Consider the following 23577-nt stretch of genomic DNA (forward strand, 5'->3'; position numbering starts at 1 on the left):
ACTTCGGCAGGCCATAGCTGGATTATTAAATCCTTCATGGCTAGTTCGGCCACCCTATGCAGTTCCACTAGCTGTTTTAGCTGATCGCTAAAGGGCACCGGATGTTCTGGTGCAAGGTATTGCGACCAAAACAGCTTCTCCATCAAGCTCCCCTCTTCGAGTCGGAAGAACTCCGTAGTGTCGACAATGCTGTGCGGCAGATCCGCAAACGCTCCTGGAGAACTCCAAATCTGGGTCAGTAAGAGAAATCTTCTCTTCACATACTTGCTCTGCATAATAAAGGCCTTACCCACCGCGATTTTTCTAGCCTCATGGATTTCCTGGAGGGTGCCCTGGGCTTCAATCTGGGCATCGTGTGCGCTCTGGCGGGCCTTGGCAAGTTCGGACTCTTGATCCGCAATATTGCGCTCCAAGGACTCGTATTTCTGCACAGTGTCTTGGAGCTCCTGCTGGACCTCAGCAACCCTGGCCTCGTCTTTCTCAAGAGCGGCTTGTTCCTTTGTCGCTCTCTCTTGGGCTTCAGCCAGCGCCTTCTTGAGGGCCTCCACCTCGGTCGCCGCTCCTAACAAATATCATGGCACTATGGTCAGCACAAATCATTCATCCCTTCTGGATCTACAAAAGGTCATTGCATACCTTGATGATCCTCCAGCTGTTTTTTCACGCGGCCGAGCTCTTCCTCGGTCCGCTCCAGACTCTGCTTCAGTCCGGATACCTCCGCAGCATGAGAGGTCGCAGCCAGCAAAGACGCCTGCTTATTCACATAGACACGTATGGTTAGTCTCCTGTGAAAATTAGTTGATCCTCTGTCCGGCTTTTCTTTTCAAACACCGGACAATGTCTCAGGGGCTACTATCTGTACTATGACATTCTTTTTACATAATTGTGTCGCTTACCTCAAAGCTTGTTAGAAGGCTTGTGCAGGCTTCGGTCAGTCCGCTCTTGGCGGACTGAATCCTCTCAACCACCGTACCCATGAGGGTACGGTGTTCCTCAACAATGGAAGCACTTCGCAGCGCTTCCAATGGAGTATCTGGTGCCTCTAGATGGACAGAGGCCACCGGTGGAATTGGTGCGCCTCCTTCGAAGCTTGCCGGATTCTGGAGCCGTATAGGTCTCGGGATCATATTTGGCTGGGGGCCAAATTGGATATGGCCTCCATCGCCAGTCTCCATGGGGATCTGCTCCCCCATGTGTCCGGCGGCCGAGGTATCATCCTCTGGCGCCACCGTGATGGCCTCATGTTCCTCCCCGTGGGCCGGGAGGGTCCGTCAGGACAACACTTTAGCGTCCTTCGTAGCCTTGGGAGAGGAGGCAGCCGGAAGGGACCCGCTATCCATCACCTTCGGATCTAGCGAATTTCCCAAAGATGAGGATTGCTTGAGGTCGGAACAAGCCGGACTTCAAGTGCATGATTTAACATGTTAAAATTATGAAGTAAAGAGGCTAGGTATTTGTGTGCGTCTTCGAGTACTTACGATTCGGCCAGGGGCTTATCCCTGGGGCGCCACTCGGAGCTGCTATCAATCTCCCACGTGGGGTTGTCTGCCGCAGAGGCCTTCCCCTTCTTGGATGCCTCTGCCTCCAGATGCATGGAGGCTGCCCTTTTCTTCCTTCCCCCTCAGGGGGAGAATTGCTTTCCTCCTCTTCCTCGGTGTTGGTGGCGGGAGGGGAGTGGGTTTCGGCGTCTTCGGACGTCACATCCGAAGTGCCCTTATGGCGGAGACCACCCCTGGTCCCCTTGGCCTTCTTCTTGGCCTTCTTCTCCGGCGCTTGATAGGGCACCGGAACCGGAATCTTCGTCAGAAGCGGGATAGCTGGTTCTTCGGGGCGGAGCCGGACACCGAATCCGCTCTGCCTTCTTTGTCCAGCCCTGAAAAAACAAATTGGGAAGCTTAGACATCTTCCTTGAGTATGCAAGTAAAGGATACACCTTGAAATACGAAAAACTTACCGCACTAGCGGGATGGGCCAGGTCGTGTCCGCGGTCCTCGGTCGTCGCCGGCCACGTCTCGTTGGCCTAGAAGAGCACCTTCCAGATGTCTTCGTGCATAGTGTCGAAGAACTGTTGCAAGGTCTGGTGCTTGGCCGGATCGAACTCCCACAAGTGGCAAGTCCGGCTTTGGCACGGCAGGATCCAGCGAACGAGCATCACTTGGATCACATTGACAAGCTTGACGTTCTTGTCCACCATGAGTCTGATGCGCATCTGAAGCATTGTCAGCTCGTCCGACAAAGACCAGTCCAAACCCTTCTCTAGCCAGGAGGTGAGCCGCATCGGGGTGCCGGACTGGAATTCAGGAGCCGCGGCCCAAGTGGCATCGCGAGGGTTTGTAACGTAGAACCACTGCTGTTGCCACCCTTTGACGGTCTCCACGAAGGTACCTGATACGTCTCCAACGTATCTATAATTTTTGATTATTCCATGCTATTATATTATCCATCTAGGATGTTTTATATGCATTTATATGCTATTTAATATGATTTTTGGGACTAACCTATTAACCTAGAGCCGAGTGCCGGTTTTTGTTTTTTCGTTGTTTTTGAGTACCGCGGAAAAGGAAAGCCAAACGGAGTCCAATTGACCTGAAACTTGATGGAGCTTATTTTTGGACCAGAAGAAGGCCAGGAAGTAAAAGAACTGGGCCAAAAGAGTCTCAGGCTGCCCACGAGGGTGGGGGGCGCGCCCGTGTTATATAAGAGGTGTTGGAGTCGGGAACAAGGCAGGGGGGCCTCCGGGCCACCCCCTGGGCGCGCCCCCTGTCTCGTGGACAGCCCGGAGACCCCCCCTTCTTTGTTCCTGACTCCAACACCTCTTATATAACCCAAAACTTCTAGAAAGAAACCTAGATCCGGAGTTCCACCGCCAGAAGCCTCCGTATCCACCGAAAACCAGTCTAGACCCGTTTCGGCACCCTGCCGGAGGGGGGAATCCCTCTGCGGTGGCCACCTTCATCATCTCGGTGCTCTCCATGATGAGGAGGGAGTAGTTCTCCCTCGGGGCTGAGGGTATGTAACAGTAGCTATGTGTTTGATCTCTCTCTCTCGTGTTCTTGAGGTGGCACGATCTTGATATATCGCGAGCTTTGGTATTATAGTTGGATCTTATGATGTTTCTCCCCCTCTACTCTCTTGTGATGAATTGAGTTTTCCCTTTGAAGATATCTTATTGGATTGAGTCTTTAAGGATTTGAGAACACTTGATGTATGTCTTGCATGTGCTTACGCTACAAGAAATATGTCAACTTATGACCACCACTATTGGTCACTGAATGGTCACAAATTTCCATTTATGACCTTTTTGTGACCAAAAAACATAAGGTCAAAAGCTGGGCGTCGTAAACTAACTATAGCGACCTTTCTTCTGGAATGGTCACAAACGTTTATGACCAAAATAAGCCTATTGTTCTGTTTTGGTCACTAGCAACCTCCCCAGTCCACGTAGGCATCCAGCGTGGCAAGCTGATGTGGCACAAGATTCAGCCCGGTCCAATTCAGTTTTCTACATGGGCCTAGCCCAACAATTCGGCCTTTTATATTATTTCTCCCTATTAATTTTGGTCAGCTACATGGGCCAGGCCCAACATTATAGCCTTTTTATTTTTGGGCTATAGCCTTTGTTTTTCTTTTTTTTACGCACCCCAATTGTCAAATTCTGGTAAATAGGTCCCAAATGTGGCGTTTTGGTTCACGGACCCTGCTATCAAGGTCATGTTCTTCAAATTTCAATATACCAATACAGAAAACTAACACAATACTTCAAGTAACAGCAAGAAGCAATCTGCTATATCATATAACATACGTACAATGTGATCATCATCAAGTTTACAATTGGATAACAGCTCTACAAGTGTACAGTTTACCACATGATTATCACATGAGCCCTACAAGTGTAGGGTCTACCACATGAGTCTACCACATGAGTCTACAAGTGTAGAGTCTACATCATATAACACACATACAAATAGGATCAGCCTAAAGGGCTTCATTACTCCCAGAACTAGCTCCAATGAGCTAGAACTATGCTTCTTCCAACTTTGTCCTGATGCTCGTGAAGAAACATGAAAGGCCAACATCTGCACGTTATAGAACAAAATGATTAGGAACAAAATAAAAGTAAATCTGACAGCATATTTACTTTGCAAGGAACCACAACATATTTCTGCAGGAAAAGAACATGTATGCAAACCAACCACCAAACAAATAACGAGCTGGTTCATCTTATACTAGAATAAAAAGAACACCGACAAGGAATAGAAGCATTCCTTGGTTTTCAAGCACACCAATTCATAGACATGATTTGGATATGGAAAAGACAAACATAGCAACAAGAGATAATCATAGAAAGTCGGCCATCCTACTATTCAATAAATGGTTCAGATTTCACCGTAACAAAACACTTAACAAGCTCAACACTTGTATTTTTGCTTGCTGCAATCTAAACACCACCACCACAAGTTCTATGATGCATCCAAACTAGTGAACTTTGTGCATAGATCGGATCGAATCGAAGAGAGAAAGGGAAGGGAAGGGCTACCTTGAGGATCGAATCGAATCAGCCTTCTTCTTCCTGCCATCTTCTTGTGAACAGCCTTCTTCTTCCTGCCATCAGCAGAAAGCTTTTTATGAAGTACAACAGGAGAAACGTTTCATACAGCGGAAAGGGGGGCTTGATCAACATCCACTAACTTCACAAAAGAAAGCACCTATCCAGGCAATAATTTCCCCCTGATTTAATAAGACAGCAAGCATGTTAAAAAAACTAGGCTCACTTACTTCTTCATGGGATTCAGATAAAAAAGGGTTCAAAAAGGGACCTATCCAAGAACCACATGTTATGATCTGGAGAATGGACGTAAATTATTTGACCATCGACATTCGCTGATCAAGGTAAACTGTAGCTAACTAGCTGATTGACCAATCAGAAAATGTATAAAGTAACCACCAATGCAATAGATTATGTTCTACTTCTAGCGCATTCATTCATAAGCGAAACATGGTGAACTGGAATCTAGAACTCATCGACATAGGGAGACTTGATCCACATCCAACAAATAGACACGAGCTAGATTTGAGGAAGTCAGTCAAACAAATCTGTAAAAGTAAGCATTCATGCCTACTGGATTTGTAAGCAATTAGTTGATCCACCAAACGGGAAAGAGCATTGACAGCATTAAATTGCAGAAGCAAAACTAACAGCAACCCAAAATCACCCAAATCACTAGTTGATTAGCAACAAACAAGACGCGCGTGCGTGGTAATTCAAAGAAGAAACGGCCCTGCCGACAACAGCGCCGCCCATGACAAGGAGCTGCCCTATACAATCCACCAATTAGTATACATTACATGACAGGTTATTTACTACTCCATAAGTACATAAGTAGTATTTGTATCAGTATAGCTACACTGGCACGTAGTACAAACATGGTATCTCAGCATTCACTTGTAGGTGGCATCTGTATATACCTAGAGGTTAGCTCATCTTTTTATGTCAAGAATAGAAATCATATAGATTTCCTTGAATAACATAGGAGAAGAAAATTGTTCAGCAAATATGTATCACAAATTTAATGATGAGACAAGGCTAGATGAAGACATTTTCTAATTGACAAGCACCCAAATATATACAGGCACCAGTTCAGGAAATTCATGACTTGGACAGTGTATTAATAACAGATATGACGAACTAATGTACTTGAACTTGATCTAGTTGAATACATGCAGAATAAGTTCATGGTATAATTTGAATAGGATCAACAAGCCATTTATGTTGCCTTTCATCCAAATTTGATGTATTTCCATGCTAAGGTGAATTCGATTGTATTTCCATGAGGGGGGTTATTTCATATCCCTTAATTTTAATACATTGGCATGATAACATGCTAGCTTTGGCAACATTGAGACAATCAATTAATCTGCACCGAGCAAACATGAATAGGATTGAAGGAATAAATTTTGTTCAGATTCAATTATATATAACACATTCACAGCAGATTTAATTGGAAGCAACTTAAACTGCTGCATGAAGGAAACATCTCTGGACCGCTCGGCCATGTAAACAGCTAAATTTGAATAAATATAAACATGTAACAAAATGGAAATGTTATGATATCTCTGTTGCATGAGTTTTTATCATCAATCGCATCTCGACTCGGCAGATCTACCCGACTTCGTACCCGAAAGTCCCCATCGCCAGCGTAGACACATGGCTGTGTCGTCTTCGTGCTGGATCTTGGCCAGACCAAAGTCAGCAACCTGCACAAGACAGAAAAAGCCCCATCACGCTTTGAGCTGGACATTCAGAATATATCTTCCAAGCACATGTACGCATGCATGTCCCAGTTGAATAAAAGACTTCATTTTAATAGTTGGACTCCGGAGACAATTCTTAGTGCTTCAAATCATTCAGTTATCTGAATTAACAGTAAACAATTGAAGATCTCAATGACAGTAGTAATTGGAGGGATAAATCAACACTTGTTCTAAGGACAATAAGATGATTGGTGCCAGGCAGTGTGGGGTCTCATCAGTCACCAAGCTGAACATGAGTGTTTAAATTTGCCAACTAGGACTAACAAAAGTGCCAAATAGAGCTTTTCAGGGTACAGCAGCAACATATTAAACTATCATGGACCTACCTAACTCTCAAAGCACTAATCCATCCCCAATTAGTTCAGATAAAAAAGTCCCACATGGCTAAATGGGCATGCACCTCTCTGTAATTCTGCAGATAAACCTTGAGGGGCTCAATGTACTCCTGAAAGCCTAGCATGGCCATCGCCCAGAGCAGGTCGTCGATGTTGATGGTCTTGCACTTCTCCCTCTGGCACTTGCTGCTCGCCCTACAATACAGACAAGACAAAACGGCGACAGGTCAGCACCAGACCACACTTGATTCGGGCAGGCAAAACAGAGCGGCAGCGGTCAACAGAGGCACTCACTCGCTGGCGATGAAGCAATGAACTCCGAGATGCACTCCCGCACGATCTCCTTGGCGTCCTTGGCGATCTTGCCGTTGGCCAGGATGGCCTTCTTCATGATGCTGCTGATGTTGGCGATGGGCAGGAACCTGTCCTGCTCCCTGACGCCGCCGAAGCCACCGCTGTCGCCGTCCGGCGGGCTTGCTGGCGTGTCCGACATCCGGCCGCCCTCCTACAGCACACCAGCAACCCCACCAGATCCATCAGCGCACCGGCGCACCAAACCCTAGACCCCGACTTCCGGAAGCGCGGGGAGAGAGGTGAGGGGAGAGGGAGGTGTACCTTATATAGACGGGCGTGTAGAGGGAGGGAGGGAAGGTGGTGGAGGGGAATGGATGTGCGGTGAGGGCAGCGAGCGACGTCCCCGTGCTCCGCGAGCCTCCGCGGCGCCTTTCTGGCCACCAGAGGAGCTGAGGGCCGAATCCACTGCGGTTGGCTCGCCTGCCCAAGCCCCATCGATGGAGAGCGCCTGCTCGATCCAGATCGAGGTCCTGATTGGCATGGGGTTGCCTGCGAATCTTGGGGGCGGCTCTGGGCATGGGCTCGATCTTGGGTCGGCCTCGACCTCGTCTACGGTGAGGGTCGTCGATGGTGGCAGTGGGGGTGGGGTTGGGGGCCGCAGCAGATCAAGATCTGAGGGAAGGAGAAGGGGGTGGGGTTGGGGGCGTGGGCGCGGGGCGTGGGTGGGAGGGAGAAGGGGGCAGCGGCGGCTGGAGTGGGAGGGGAGTTAGGGCGGGACGAGCGCGGCGAGTGAGGCATCAGGGACGGCACAGGCAGCAGAGTGGGCGTGGGCGGCGGGATCTAAATCGGGGGCGGGAGGTAGGTGGCGGCTGCGAGTGGATCTGAATCGGGGGAGAGAGGGGAGAGGAGTGGAGTTAGGGTTTGGGTTGGCCTGCTGAGAGGTGAGCGAGAGACGTTGGATTCGCCTAGTGTGGACGGTTCAGATCATATAGAGTGGGGTGATCCGTGAGAAGTGTTCTGATTGGTTCGAGAATCTGTGATTTAAAATAATTTCCAAGTACTAAAGATAGAGCTATTTTGTGAAGCAACTATCAAAAATATTTTGCAAAAGGGCATTATACAAATTTTCACTCAAGTTAGACCACATTTTATGGATGAGCACCAATTTGTATGCATTTCTGATCTTTCTACCTATTTTTAATCATTTTTCGAGTGTCCAAACTGAGTTTTTTTGTGAAGGACCTATAATATATTTGTTGCAAAATTGGACCAAGTTATTTTTCTAAAATACTAGGACATATTTAATGCACAATTGACCAAATGGTTGGGTGTCAAAAATTATGATCCACCTCTCGTGAAAAAGACAAATTTCTGCCGATTCTGCTGAAAGTGGGTCAAATTTGAACTGTAGCTGCCTCATAGTTTGCTATTTATTTTTCCTAAAAATCATTTTTTAGGTACAAAAGTATCTATTTAATCAGAGAAATACGAAAAATTTTCCAAGATTCAACCACTAGCTAGGAACGGCCATGCCCGTCGTTTTGATCGCATTTTGAAACAGGCATAAAAAATTCAAAAAAAATCAAAAAATTGCAAAACCTTCGCATTGTGTCATTATATGTGGCCAAGTTACCAGGAAAAATAATAAACTTGAAATACGGCAATTCTTTTTAAAAAGTGTTCTCAGAAACGAGCCATCATGTGTGGAGATCAATGCCTTTCAAGCCAGATGATCAATCTTATGGCCACATTCATGGAATAGTTTGTTCAAATGATCTCATACTATGCACAAGGGTGCATATTGGAATGGCAAACAATGTTGCCTAAGGGAGTTTTTATTTTCTTTGCACGGAAAATTCGTGTTCCATTTTTCGAGTGCCTGAAATGAGTTTATTTTGTGAAGGACCTACCATATATTTGTTGCAAAATTGGACCAAATCAATTTTCTAAAATACTAGGCCATATTTAATGCACAATTGACCAAATGGTTGGGTTTCAAAAAAAATTATCCACCTCTCGTGAAAAAGACAAATTCCCGCTGATTCAGTTGGAAGCGGGTCAAATTTGAACTATGGCTGCCTCATAGTTTACTATTTATTTTTTCCAAAAATCATTTCTAGGTACATAAGTATCTATTTAATCAGAGAAACACCAAAAAAATTCCAATATTCAACCACTAGCTAGGAACGGTCAAGCCCGCCGTTTTGACCGCATTTTGAAACGGGCATAAAAAAATCAAAAAAATCAAAAAATTGGGAAACCTTCGCATTGTGTCATTATATGTGGCCAAGTTCCTAGGAAAAATAACAAACTTGTAATACGGCAATTATTATAAAAAAGTGTTCCCAGAAACGAGCTATCACGTGTGGAGATCAATGGCTTTCAAGCCAAATGATCAATCTTATGGCCACATTCATGGCATAGTTTGTTCAAATGATCTCATATTGTGCACAAGAGTGCATATTGGAATGACAAACAATGTTGTCTAAGGAAGTTTTCATTTTCGTTGGACGAAAAAACCATTTTCCATTTTTCGAGTGCCCGAAAGGAGGTTTTTTTGTGAAGGAACTACCAAATAATTGTTGCAAAATTGGACCAAATCATTTTTATAAAATACTAGGCCATATTTAATGCACAATTGAAAAAATTGTTGGGTGTAAAAATTTTTGATCCACCTCTCGTGAAAAAGATAATTTTCCGTCGATTCAGCTGGAAGCGGGTCAAATTTGAACTACAGCTGCCTCATAGTTTGCTATTTATTTTTTTCAAAAATCATTTCTAGGTACATAAGTATCTTTTTAATCAGAGAAACACCAACAAAATTCCAAGATTCAACCACTAGCTAGGAACGGTCATTCCCGCCGTTTTGACCGCATTTTGAAACGGGCATAAAAAATTCAAAAAAATCAAAAAATTGGGAAACCTTCGCATTGTGTCATTATATGTGGCCAAGTTCCTAGGAAAAATAACAAACTTGTAATACGGCAATTATTATAAAAAAGTGTTCTCAGAAACGAGCTATCACGTGTGGAGATCAATGGTTTTCAAGCCAAATGATCCATCTTATGGCCACATTCATGGCATAGTTTGTTCAAATGATCTCATATTGTGCACAAGAGTGCATATTGGAATGACAAACAATGTTGTCTAAGGAAGTTTTCATTTTCGTTGGACGAAAAAACCATTTTCCATTTTTCGAGTGCCCGAAAGGAGGTTTTTTTGTGAAGGAACTACCAAATAATTGTTGCAAAATTGGACCAAATCATTTTTAAAATACCAGGCCATATTTAATGCACAATTGACAAAATGGTTGGGTGTAAAAAGTTTTGATCCACCTCTCGTGAAAAAGACAAATTTCCGCCGATTCAGCTGGAAGCGGGTCAAATTTGAACTGCAGCTGCCTCATAGTTTGCTATTTATTTTTTCCAAAAATCATTTCTAGTTACATAAGGACCTATTTAATCATAAATACATGGTTTGGTGGTGATACGTCGAGGTTTGGGCGGTGGCCGAGGGCCCCAACTCTAGAGCGCGTAAACTCGCATGCCCGTCGCATGGTCACCGCGTGACCGTAATGTTGCCATGTGTTCTGGGCGGCCTAGGCATGTCTAGTGGGTTAGGCACTCCCCAGGTTGGTGCTAGGAAGAAAATTACAACATAAGATTCTCACGAGGAGACCGATCGATGCTCAAACATAAATTAGCAGCCAAGTGTTTGATTAGCGGTACGGGAAATGCACATGGCCAATGGGCGTGAGTTTTGGCTGAGGATGATCATCTACTAAGGAGAATGTCTTCACAAATTTTTAGCTCAAAAGGAGGATCCTAGGTTGTACTTGCTTTGCAAAGTACCACAATGGACAAAAATATGAATGTTGAAGCTGGGCTCAAAATAATGAATGGAGTGAGCTGAAATTTTGTGGAGGATGGTTATTTGGGCATAGGAAAGCATTGTAGAAAATTGATACCATTTGGACATGCCAAAGAAGTACTTCCTTCACAATGCTCTTCTATGGACAGAAACTTGGGAAAACTAGTGAGAGAGATTGGATGAATGAAATGATCTCAAAATTGGTGTAGGTAAGTTACTTAGGTATGGTCATGCGCTGGTAAATTTTCAGATCATTTGGGTAAGCCTAGCTAGTACTTACTTCACAAAGCTTCTCTCGAGGTAGAAACTTTGGAAATTTTCCGAGAAAGATTTACTAGGAAAATTGAGCTGAATGTTATCATGTGGAAATGATTTGGGTATGGAAGAGTGCCCAAAAAGTTTGAGGGTAATAGGAGGGGTCTATATAACACTTGCTTTGCAACGTGCCAATTTGGCCATAAAATATAAATTGAACCTGGGCTCACATAGATGATTTGACTGAGCTGCAATTTGAAGGAGGTTGATAATTTGGGCATATGAAGGAACTGTATAAATTTCATGTCATTTAGAGATATAAAAAAGGTACTTCCTTCACAATGCTTCTAGGTGGACAAAAACTTTGGAAATTTGCCGAGGAAGATTTGCTAGGCAAATGGAGCTGAATTTTGTCATGCGGTAATAATTTGGATAGGAAAGAGTGCCCAAAAATTCCGAGGGCAATCAAGAATATATAAATAGCACTTCCTTCATAAAGTGTTGTTGTGAACAGAATAGGAAAATGAATATTGTTGAATTAGTTTTGAACTAGGCAAGGAAGGATTTTTACATATTTGATGAAGATATGCCCCAAAGAATTTATGAGATTTTTTTGGGAATTTTGGGAATTATAGAAATATAGGTTGCTTCACAACCTAGGGCAAAAACTGCCACATGGACATGACACATAGGCAAAACTGATGAGATGGCGCCTAGTCATCACAACCCACCACAATCTACAAGGCTATGACCATCTATATTGGTCATTAACAACTAGAAATAAGGCAGCAGACTAGCACTGTTTGCTTTGTGACCATTTCGTGTAAGGAAATTACGACCTTTCTGACCAAAATGGTCGCAATGGTTTAGGGTTTGGAGCCCCCTGAACAGCTTTTGACCAATTGGTCTAAAATGGTCATAAATTTATGACCAATTCTTTGAGGGTCACTGACAGAAGGTCATAAGTTGACATATTTCTTGTAGTGTTATCTGTGGTGACAATGGGATATCACGTGATCCACTTGATGTATGTTTTGGTGATCAACTTGCGAGTTCCGTGACCTCGTGAACTTATGCATAGGGGTTGGCACACGTTTTCATCTTGACTCTCCGGTAGAAACTTTGGGCACTCTTTGAAGTTCTTTGTGTTGGTTGAATAGATGAATAGGGATGTCAATGGGGACAATCCCCTATGGGGATACCTACAACATCCCCATCCCCATCTATTCACTATCATCCCATCCCCATCCCCGTTTACATGACTGGGAATGAAATTTCCCCATACCATGCCCCACCGGGGAACGGGGCCCCATTAGGGTCCCCATCCCCATAAACAAATACCCATATACATAATATGACACCCTATAATCAACATACATAAATGGTGTTGTCCTTGTCCTGCTAATGCATATCTAGGTCGTACTGACTTCTTGGTCATGGTGGCAGCTGAGGTGAGGACATGAGATAGGTTTAAGGTTTTTTCAGAGCTTTTTTTGTTTTCGCAAGTTTGTTTGTGAATATTTTAAGGTTGACCGCAGTGTCACAGTTACTAACCGGGTCCCCGATGGGTATTGGGTCTGGGGAATAGGATATCGTCCCCATCCCCGTTGTACCCTATGGGGAATAAATTAGTTTGGTAAATATCCCCATGGGGATGTTTTTCGCCCATCCCCACCCCCTAATAGATGAAATCCCCATGGGTTTGACGGGTATGGGGCCCCGTTGCCATCCCTATAGATGAATCTGAGATTGTGTGATGCATATCGTATAATCATACCACGGATACTTGAGGTGACATTGTAGTATCTAGGTGACATTAGGGTTTTGGTTGATTCATGTCTTAAGGTGTTATTCTAGTATGAACTTTATGATAGATCGAACGGAAAGAATAGCTTTGTGTTATTTTACTATGGACTCTTGAATAGATCGATCAGAAAGGATAACTTTGAGGTGGTTTCGTACCCTACCATAATCTCTTCGTTTGTTCTCCGCTATTAGTGACTTTGGAGTGACTCTTTGTTGCATGTTGAGGGATAATTATATGATCCAGTTATGTTATTATTGTTGAGATAACTTGCACTAGTGAAAGTATGAACCCTAGGCCTTGTTTCCTAGCATTGCAATACCGTTTACGCTCACTTTTATCATTAGTTACCTTGCTGTTTTTATATTTTCAGATTACAAAAACCTTTATCTACCATCCATATTGCACTTGTATCACCATCTCTTCGCCGAACTAGTGCACCTATACAATTTACCATTGTATTGGGTGTGTTGGGGACACAAGAGACTCTTTGTTATTTGGTTGCAGGGTTGCTTGAGAGAGACCATCTTCATCTACGCCTCCCACGGATTGATAAAACTTAGGTCATCCACTTGAGGGAAATTTTCTATTGTCCTACAAACCTCTGCATTTGGAGGCCCAACAACATCTACAAGAAGAAGATTGTGTAGTAGACATCAGTACCTTTGGGCCATGTGACATTGGGCAGCTTGCTCACCATGGCGCCTCCGCACTCTACATGTTGGCCATCCACCACCTTCGGCTTCACGTTGAAAATCTTCAACCATAGTCCAAAGTGGGGTGGGATACGGAGGAAGGCCTCGCACACGACAATGAATGCCGAGATATTGAGGAAGGAGTTGGGGGCAGATCGTGGAAATCCAGCCCGTAGTAGAACATGAGTCCGCGAACGAATGGGTGGAGAGGAAATCCCAACCCACGGATGAAGTGGGGGATGAACACGACCCTCTCATGGGGCTCCGGAGTAGGGATGATCTGTCCCTTGGCCGGAAGCTGGTGGGCGATTTCCTTGGCTAAGTACCCGGACTCCCGGAGCTTGGTGATGTCCTTCTCCTTGATAGAGGAAACCATCCACTTGCCTTGTGCTCCAGATCCGGACATGGCTGGAGTGCTTCTTTGAGGCGGAAAGGATGGAAGCTTGGGCGCTGGAGCTCGAGAATGGATGGGCAGAGAGAAGGAAGGCGTGGGTGAAAGAGGTGAATCCTTATCCCTTTATAAAGGCAGTGAATATCAAGCGCCTCCCCACTCGCCTTAAAACTCGCTTATTCCCCAAGGATCATGCAGGTGGCGCGGTTGCATTACCCACGCCCGTATTGATGAGGATCACGCAATAAGGGGACATGATCTCTGCTTTGACAAGACGTGCCAATAAAACCGCATCTTGAAACATGGAGCAGGAGGCTAAAACCAGTTCGAAATAATGACCGGGCTGTGACGTGATGTCACGCTACAAAAGTTGTCAGTGGATTGGACTCATAAAATATTATACTCTCTGCGTATGTGTGTGGTACTCGTTTTGTAGAGCCAGACACGTTTTCTGTGTTCGAAGGCTGTTTTGGAGTATTTGCAGGAGGAACCCGCCTTGCAATGCCGAAGACAATCTGCGTGTCGGACACCTCATCATTGAAGCCTGGTTCAGGGGCTACTGAGGGAGTCCTGGATTAAGGGGTCCTCGGGCGTCCGACCTGTTGGACATAGGCCGGAATGATGGGCCGTGAAGATACAAGACAGAAGACTCTCTCTCGTGTCCGGATGGGACTCACCTTGGCGTGGATGGCAAGCCTGGCGTTCGGATATGAAGATTCCTTTCTCTGTAACCGACTTTGTACAACCCTAGCCCCCTCTGGTGTCAACCGAAGGGTTTAGTCCATAGATGCAATCATAATCTTACAGGCTAGGCTTGTAGGGTTTTAGCCATTACGATCTCGTGGTAGATCAACTCTTGTAATCCTCATACTCATCAATATCAATCAAGCAGGACGTAGGGTATTACCTCATCAAGAGGGCCCGGACTTGGGTAAAACATTGTGTCCCTTGCTTCCTGTTACCATCGACCTTAGACGCACAGTTCGGGACCCCCTACACGAGATCCGCCGGTTTTGACACTGACGACCACAACCCCACCTACACAAGTACAACCACCGTCTGTGCTACTTGCTGAGATCGAGAGACACAAGGAAGGAGGGCCAACCGTTCCGGCAGATGATGCCATCTACCCCATGGAAGAGGATATGGATCATGACATGGAGGAGGCCGATGACCCTCTCCAGTATCTCAATACCGGCTTTGACAACGAAGTAATAATGAGTCAACCATATGAATATGAGATGCATGTACCAGAGTCAGAGCATCCTCGGGAGTGCAAGAAGTCTTTGTTCATGCAATCCTCGTAGGACACGCCTCCAGATGCCGGTTCCACCCAAGCTCAACTAATTAGCCAGAGTCGTCCAATGCTGAGCCCGAAACACTAGGGGTGGTGCTCAGGGAGGGTCTGACAGACCCACCAGCACCTAAGCCCACCAAGAAGAAGCAGAGGAAGAGACCTACGGCGAAAAAAATCCAATAAAGCTGGCAATGTTGGTTCTATCAGTCGGCCACCTTCGCCAAGGTTGACAGTGTATCGCTGAAACATGCGCCATTAATCCATGTTGCGGGAGAGATAATGGTACCGATGAATGCACTAACTGCCATAACACGGGATCTCAGGAGACTCCATGACCATGTGCTTTCGATAGAGAGAAGCCTCCTCGCCTCGGATGATCCAGGATACCCACTTTATATGGTTCATGTGCCGAGCAGTTGCAAGATGTACGTCCACACATGCCCCGTGGACCTCTTTTTCCTGCGATTTGATTACATCTTCCGGATGTTTCAAATGAGGACACTCGATTTTACATTCGCCCGCCCGTATGCGCTGCACATGAACGACATCTTCAGGAGAGAGCAAGTCACTGGTCTTGCGGTCGCAGACCCATACTACATGCATGAGGGCTTCTTGTCAATCAACGACGCCAACCGTCAGTATGAGAGTCAGTACATCGAAGAATTCTTGGTCAACAATAAGGCCAAAGAAACGATTATCCTACCTTATCATCCCGGGTAAGTCATCCACGGATAGCACTATAACACATACATCCTTTCGTGCATTTCAATAACTACTTTGCACGCATGGAGGCTAACTTGATTGTGTATTTTGCGTAGCGGGGGTGTCGTGTGGTTCTCATCGTTCTTTACCCGCGTTACTCACGCGCTCTATATTTTGGACCCATCGAAGAACATACAGAAGAAAGATTACACACAGATAAAGTATGTTCTGGACAGAGCTATGCTGGGCTTCAGCATGCGGGGTGGCTACATCCAATGCCAAAACAAATAAGGACGGGCTATGTTTCGGCCACAAGACTGACTTCTGTTGCATCCAGCAACCAACAAGAAGTGAGAACGATGGATTCTACATCATCCATCTAATGATGGAGTACAGAAGGGATGTGCAATCACTTTGCATCAAATCTTCATCCGATACCCATATCCAGAGATGGGCCGAAGCCTTTGGAGCCGTGCCGCATAATCAACTTTGAAATGATTTTTACCAGATCCAACAGGAAATTGTGTCCATCATCATGAAAGATGTCCTCAAAGAGAATGGGATGTTCTACGGCAGCCCAATATCACGAGCTGACGTCCGAACCCGCATTGCCCTGCAGCGTCAGGACATGACGCCTTTCACTAAGCTTGGGTCCACCCTCCCAGATATGGACGGATGGGAAGAGTGTATTGCTTAAAAACAATGTGTCTGTTTAGTTACTTGTTACTTTCTGTACGACGAAACTTCTAATGTCTCAGTACGATGAAACTGTTAGATGTATGGTGCCGCGCTCTAGTTAATTACTTTCGGTACGATGAAATTTGTTAACTATGTTTACTATATATGTTGCTTCTATTTCATAACCTCGTTGAATTCTCTTCATGATATATATATATAGTGTTACTATTCATCACCCAGGGTGCAGAATAAGTTACTCTTCACTCAGGGTGCATAATATTGTGTGTGTGTGTGTGCATCTTTGACATGTATATAGATCAACGATGGCGAGGAAGTGGCATGTCGTGTATGTAGGGCATGTTCCGGGTGTGTACAATGAGTGGCCAGAGTGTCAGGCCCAAGTCTCTGGCTTCTCGGGCGGAAACCAAGGGTTTGATAGCAGAGTGGAAGCCGAAGCTAGTTACTTGAGTTTTGCTGCCTCTTGAGCACTGCATTGGATTTCCCCGAAGAGGAGAGGATGATGCAGCAAAGTAGCGTAAGTATTTCCCTCAGTTTTTGAGAACCAAGGTATCAATCCAGTAGGAGGCTACGCGCGAGTCCCTCGTACCTACACAAAAAAATAGCTCAACGCAACCAACGCGCTTAGGGGTTGTCAATCCCTTAACGGTCACTTACGAAAGTGAGATCTGATAGAGATGATAAATAATATTTTTGGTATTTTTGGTATAGAGATGCAAAGTAAGAAGTAAAAGCAAAGCAATAATAAAGTAATGGAGATTGATATGATGAGAAAGAGAACCGGGGGGCGTAGGTTTCACTAGTGGCTTCTCTCAAGAGCATAAGTATTCTACGGTGGGTGAACAAATTACTGTTGAGCAATTGACAGAATTGAGCATAGTTATGAGAATATCTAGGTATGATCATGTATATAGGCATCACGTCCGAGACAAGTAGACCGACTCCTGCCTGCATCTACTACTATTACTCCACTCATCGACCGCTATCCAGCATGCATCTAGAGTATAAAGTTAAAAACAGAGTAACGCCTTAAGCAAGATGACATGATGTAGAGGGATAGTTTCATGCAATATGATAAAAAAACCATCTTGTTATCCTCGATGGCAACGATACAATATGTGCCTTGCTGCCCCTTCTGTCACTGGGAAAGGACACTGCAAGATCGAACCCAAAGCTAAGCACTTCTCCCATGGCAAGAACAACCAATCTAGTAGGCCAAACCAAACTGATAATTCGAAGAGACTTGCAAAGATAACCAATCATACATAAAAGAATTCAGAGAAGATTCAAATATTATTCATAGATAGACTGGATCATAAACCCACAATTCATCAGTCTCAACAAACACACCGCAAAAAGAAGATTACATCGAATAGATCAACACAAGAGAGGGGGAGAACATTGTATTGAGATCCAAAAAGAGAGAAGAAGCCATCTAGCTACTAACTATGGACCCGTAGGTCTGAAGTAAACTACTCACACTTCATTGGAGAGGCTTGGATGGTGATGTAGAAGCCCTCCGTGATCGATGCCCCCTCCGGCGAAGCTCCGGAATAGGCCCCAAGATGGGATCTCGTGGATATAGAAAGTTGCGGCAGTGGAATTAGGTTTTTGGCTCCTTGTTCTGATCGTTTGGGGATACGTGGATATATATGGGAGGAAGAAGTACGTCGGTGGAGCTTCGAGGGGCCCACGAGGCAGGGGGCGCGCCCTGGGGGGCGCCCTCCACCCTCGTGACTGCCTCGTGGCTTTCTTGGTGGAGGGTCCAAGTCTCCTGGGTCTTATCTGATGAGAAAATCACGTTCCCGAAGGTTTCATTCCGTTTGGACTCCGTTTGATATTCTGTTTCTCCGAAACACTGAAATAGGCAAAAAAAATAGCAATTCTGGGTTGGGCCTCCGGTTAATAGGTTAGTCCCAAAAATAATATAAAAGTGGAAAATAAAGCCCAATACAGTCCAAAACAGTAGATAATATAGCATGGAGCAATCAAAAATTATAGATACGTTGGAGACGTATCAAGCATCCCCAAGCTTAATTCATGCTCGTCCTCGAGTAGGTAAATGATAAAAACAGAATTTTTGATGCGGAGTGCTACTTGGCATAATTTTAATGTAATTCTTCTTAATTGTGGTATGAATATTCAGATCCGAAAGATTCAAGACAAAAGTTCATATTGACATAAAAATGATAATACTTCAAGCATACTAAGCAATTATGTCTTCTCAAAATAACATGGCCAAAGAAAGTTCGTCCCTACAAAATCATATAGTTTAGTCATGTTTCATTTTCGTCACACAATAATGCTATCATCATGCACAACCCCGATGACAAGCCAAGAAATTGTTTCATACTTTAGTAATCTCAAACCTATAAACTTTCACGCAATATATGAGCGCGAGCCATGGACATAGCACTATGGGTGGAATAGAATATAATGAGGGGGGTATGTGGAGAAGACAAAAAAAGGAGAAAGCTTCACATCAACGAGGCTAATCAATGGGCTATGGGGATGCCCACCGATTGATGTTAATGCAAGGAGTAGGGATTGCCATGCAACAGATGCACTAGAGCTATAAATGTATGAAAGCTCAACAAAAGAAACTAGTGGGTGTGCATCCAACTTGCTTGCTCACGAAAACCTAGGGCACTTGAGGAGGCCCATTGTTGGAATATACAAGCCAAGTTCTATAATGAAAAATTCCCACTAGTATATGAAAGTGATAACATGAGAGACTCTCTACTATGAAGATCATGGTGCTACTTTGAAGCACAAGTGTGGTAAAAGGATAGTAATATTGTCCCTTCTCTATTTTTCTCTCATTTTTTGGGCCTTATCTTTTTTTATGGCCTTTCTCCTTTTTTGGGCCTTCTCTTTTTTTGGCCTTTCTCTTTTTTTTATATTCCTCACTTGGGAAATGCTCTAATAATGATGATCATCACACTTCAATTTATTTACAACTCAATGATTACAACTCGATACTAGAATGAAGATGACTCTATATGAATGCCTCCGGTGGTGTACCGGGATATGCAATGAACCAAGAGTGACATGTATGAAAGAATTATGAATGGTGGCTTTTCCACAAATACTATGTCAACTACATGATCATGCTAAGCAATATGACAATGATGAATGTGTCATGATGAACGGAATGATGGAAAGTTGCATGGCAATATATCTCGGAATGGCTATGGAAATGCCATAATAGGTAGGTATGGTGGCTGTTTTGAGGAAGATATAAGGAGGTTTATGTGTGAAAGAGTGTATCATATCACGGTGTTTGGATGCACCGGCGAAGTTTGCGCCAACTCTCAATGTGAGAAAGGGCAATGCACAGTACCGAAGAGGCTAGCAAGGATGGAAGGGTGAGAGAGTGTATAATCCATGGACTCAACATTAGTCATAAATAACTCACATACTTATTGCAAAAATCTACAAGTCATCAAAAACCTCGGCACTACGCGCATGCTCCTAGGGGGATAGATTGGTAGGAAAAGACCATCGCTCGTCCCCGACCGCCACTCATAAGGAAGACAATCAAATAACACCTCATGTTTCAAATTTGTTGCATAACGTTTACCATACGTGCATGCTACGGGACTTGCAAACCTCAACACAAGTATTTCTCAATTTCACAACTACTCAACTAGCATGACTTTGATATTATTACCTCCATATCTCAAAACAATCATCAAGCATCAAACTTTTCTTAGTATTCAACACACTCATACGAAAGTTCTATTATTAATCTTGCATACCAAGCATATTAGGATTTTAAGCAAATTACCATGCTAATAAGACTCTCAAAATAATCTAAGTGAAGCATGAGAGATCAATAGTTTCTATAAAAAAAATCCACCACCGTGCTCTAAAAGATATAAGTGAAGCACTAGAGTAAAACTATAGAGCTCAAAAGATATAAGTGAAGCACATAGAGTATTCTATCAAATTCCAAATTATGTATGGCTTTCTCAAAAGGTGTGTACAGCAAGGATGATTGTGGTAGACTAACAAGAAAAGACTCAAATCATAAAAGACGCTCCAAGCAAAACACATATCATGTGGTGAATAAAAATATAGCTCCAAGTAAAGTTACCGATAGAAGTAGACGAAAAAGAGGGGATGCCTTCCGGGGTATCCCCAAGCTTTGGCCTTTAGGTGTCCTTAGATTATCTTGGGGGTGCCATGGGCATCCCCAATATTAGGCTCTTGCCACTCCTTGTTCCATAATCCATCAAATCTTTACCCAAAACTTGGAAAATTCACAACACAAAACTTAAAGTAGAAAACTCGTGAGCTCCGTTAGCGAAAGAAAACAAAAGACCACTTCAAGGTACTGTAATGAACTCATTCTTTATTTATATTGGTGTTAAACCTACTGTATTACAACTTCTCTATGGATTATAAAATATTTTACTAGCCATAGATTCATCAAAATAAGCAAACAACACACGAAAAACAGAATCTGTCAAAAACAGAACAGTCTGTAGTAATCTATAGCTACCTCAAGATCTGGAACACAAAAAATTATAAAATAAATTGCTGGACGTGAGGCATTTATCTATTAATCATCTGAAAAAATAATTAACTAAATATCACTTTCCAAATAAAAATTACAGCAGTTCTCGTGAGCGCTAAAGTTTCTGTTTTTTACAGCAAGTTCAACAAGACTTTCCCCAAGTCTTCCCAACGGTTTTACTTGGCACAAACACTAATTAAACACAAAAAACACAACCAAAACAGAGGCTAAATAATTTATTTATTACTAAACAGGACAAAAAATCAAGGAATAAAAATAAAATTGGGTTGCCTCCCAACAAGCGCTATCATTTAACGCCCCTAGCTAAGCATAACAAGCAAGAATAGATCTAGGTATTGCCATCTTTGGTAGGCAATACATAAGTGGCTCTCATGATAGATTCATAAGGTAATTTTATTTTCTTTCTAGGAAAGTGTTCCATGCCCTTTTAATGGAAATTGAAATCTAATATTCCCTTCCTTCATATCAATAATTGCACCAACCGTTCTAAGGAAAGGTCTACCGAGAATAATAGGGCAAGAAGGACTGCAATCTATATCAAGAACGATAAAATCTAAGGGCACATAATTCCTATTTGCAACAATAAGAACATCATTAATTCTTCCCATAGGTTTCTTAATAGTGGAATCCGCAAGATGCAAGTTTAGATAGCAATCATCAAAATCATGGAAATCTAGCAAATCACACAAAGCTTTGGGAATAGTAGAGACACTAGCACCAAAATCACACAAAGCATAAAACTCATAATTTTTAATTTTAATTTTAATAGTAGGTTCCCACTAATCATAAAGTTTTCTAGGGATAGAAACTTCCAATTCAATTTCTTCTTCATAAGATTGCATCAAGGCATCAACGATATGTTTAGTAAATGCTTTATTTTGACTATAAGCGTGAGGAAATTTTAGCACAGATTGCAACAAGGAAATACAATCAATTAAAGAGCAATTTTCATAATTAAATTCCTTGAAATCCAATATAGTGTGTTTAGCAACATCTAGGGTTTTAATTTCTTCAATCTCACTTTTATCAAATTTAGCATCAAGATCAACAAATTCCGAATTCTTAGAACGCCTTCTAGGTAAAGGTGGATCATATTTAGTCCCATCATTATCAAGATTAATATTGCAAAACAAAGATTTAATAGGGGACACATCAATAACTTTTAGATCTTCATCATTATTTTCATAGGAACTAGAAGAACACGCTTTAATAAAGGCATCTTTCTTAGCACGCATCCTAGCGGTTCGTTCTTTGCACTCGTCAATGGAAATTCTCATGGATTTGAGAGACTCATTGATATCATGCTTAGGTGGAATAAATCTAAGTTTCAAAGAATCAACATCAAGAGCAATTCTATCAACGTTCCTAGCCAAATCATCAATCTTAAGCAATTTTTCTTCAATCATAGCATTAAAATTCTTTTGCGAAGAAATAAATTCTTTAATATTAGATTCAAAATCAGAGGGCATCTTATTATAATTTCCATAAGAATTGTTGTAGGAATTACCTAGGATAAGGCCTAGGATTGAAATTTCCTCTATACGCGTTATTACCAAAATTGTTCCTACCAACAAAATTCACATCCATAGATTCATTATTATTCTCAATCAAAGTAAACAAGGGCATATCATTAGGATCAGAAGAAACACTCTTATTAGCAAATAATTTCATAAGTTCATCCATCTTTCCACTCAAAACATTAATTTCTTCTATCGCATGCACCTTTTTAGTAGATCTTTCAGTATGCCATTGAGAATAATTAACCATAATATTATCTAGGAGTTTAGTAGCTTCTCCTAAATTGATTTCCATAAAAGTGCCTCCCGCGGCCGAATCTAAAAGATTTCTAGAAGCAAAATTCAATCCGGCATAAATTTTCGTATAACCATCCATAAATTCAAACCATGAGTAGGCCAATTATGTATCATTAATTTCATTCTCTCCCAAGCTTGTGCAACATGTTCATGATCAAGTTGTTTAAAATTCATAATATCGTTTCTAAGAGAGATGATCTTAGTGGGAGGGAAATACTTAGAGATAAAAGCATCTTTGCACTTGTTCCATGAATCAATACTATTTTTAGGCAAAGATGAAAACCAAGCTTTAGCACGATCTCTAAGCGAAAAAGGAAATAGCTTCAATTTAACAATATCATTATCTACATCTTTCTTCTTTTGCATGTCACACAAATCAACGAAGCTATTAAGATGGGTAGCGGCACCTTCACTAGGAAGGCCGGAGAATGGATCTTTCATAACAAGATTCAACAAAGCAGCATTAATTTCACAAGATTCAACATCGGTGAGAGGAGCAATCGGAGTGCTAAGGAAATCATTATTGTTGGTATTGGCATATTTTCAACAGTCTCCCACTTGCACTAGAG

The 23577-nt window shown here is 43.0% G+C and overlaps 1 protein-coding gene across 1 annotated transcript; it reads right to left on the reverse strand.

Annotated features, from left to right (window-relative positions):
* Positions 1–4020: 4020 nt before the first annotated feature.
* LOC125516157 (nuclear transcription factor Y subunit B-1-like) lies at positions 4021–7140 on the reverse strand. The gene is made up of 6 exons (XM_087530337.1): positions 6977–7140; positions 6713–6842; positions 6177–6255; positions 5989–6062; positions 4538–4619; positions 4021–4076 (listed from the first exon to the last, which is right to left on the reverse strand). Exons 1-6 carry the CDS (start codon positions 7138–7140, stop codon positions 4021–4023), a joined length of 585 nt encoding a protein of 194 aa, XP_087386463.1.
* Between the last annotated feature and the right edge of the window lie 16437 nt (positions 7141–23577).

Source organism: Triticum urartu, chromosome 6A (assembly GCF_056163025.1).
Source record: "Triticum urartu cultivar PI428250 chromosome 6A, HENAU_Tu73, whole genome shotgun sequence".
In the NCBI taxonomy this organism is placed as follows: domain Eukaryota; kingdom Viridiplantae; phylum Streptophyta; class Magnoliopsida; order Poales; family Poaceae; genus Triticum; species Triticum urartu.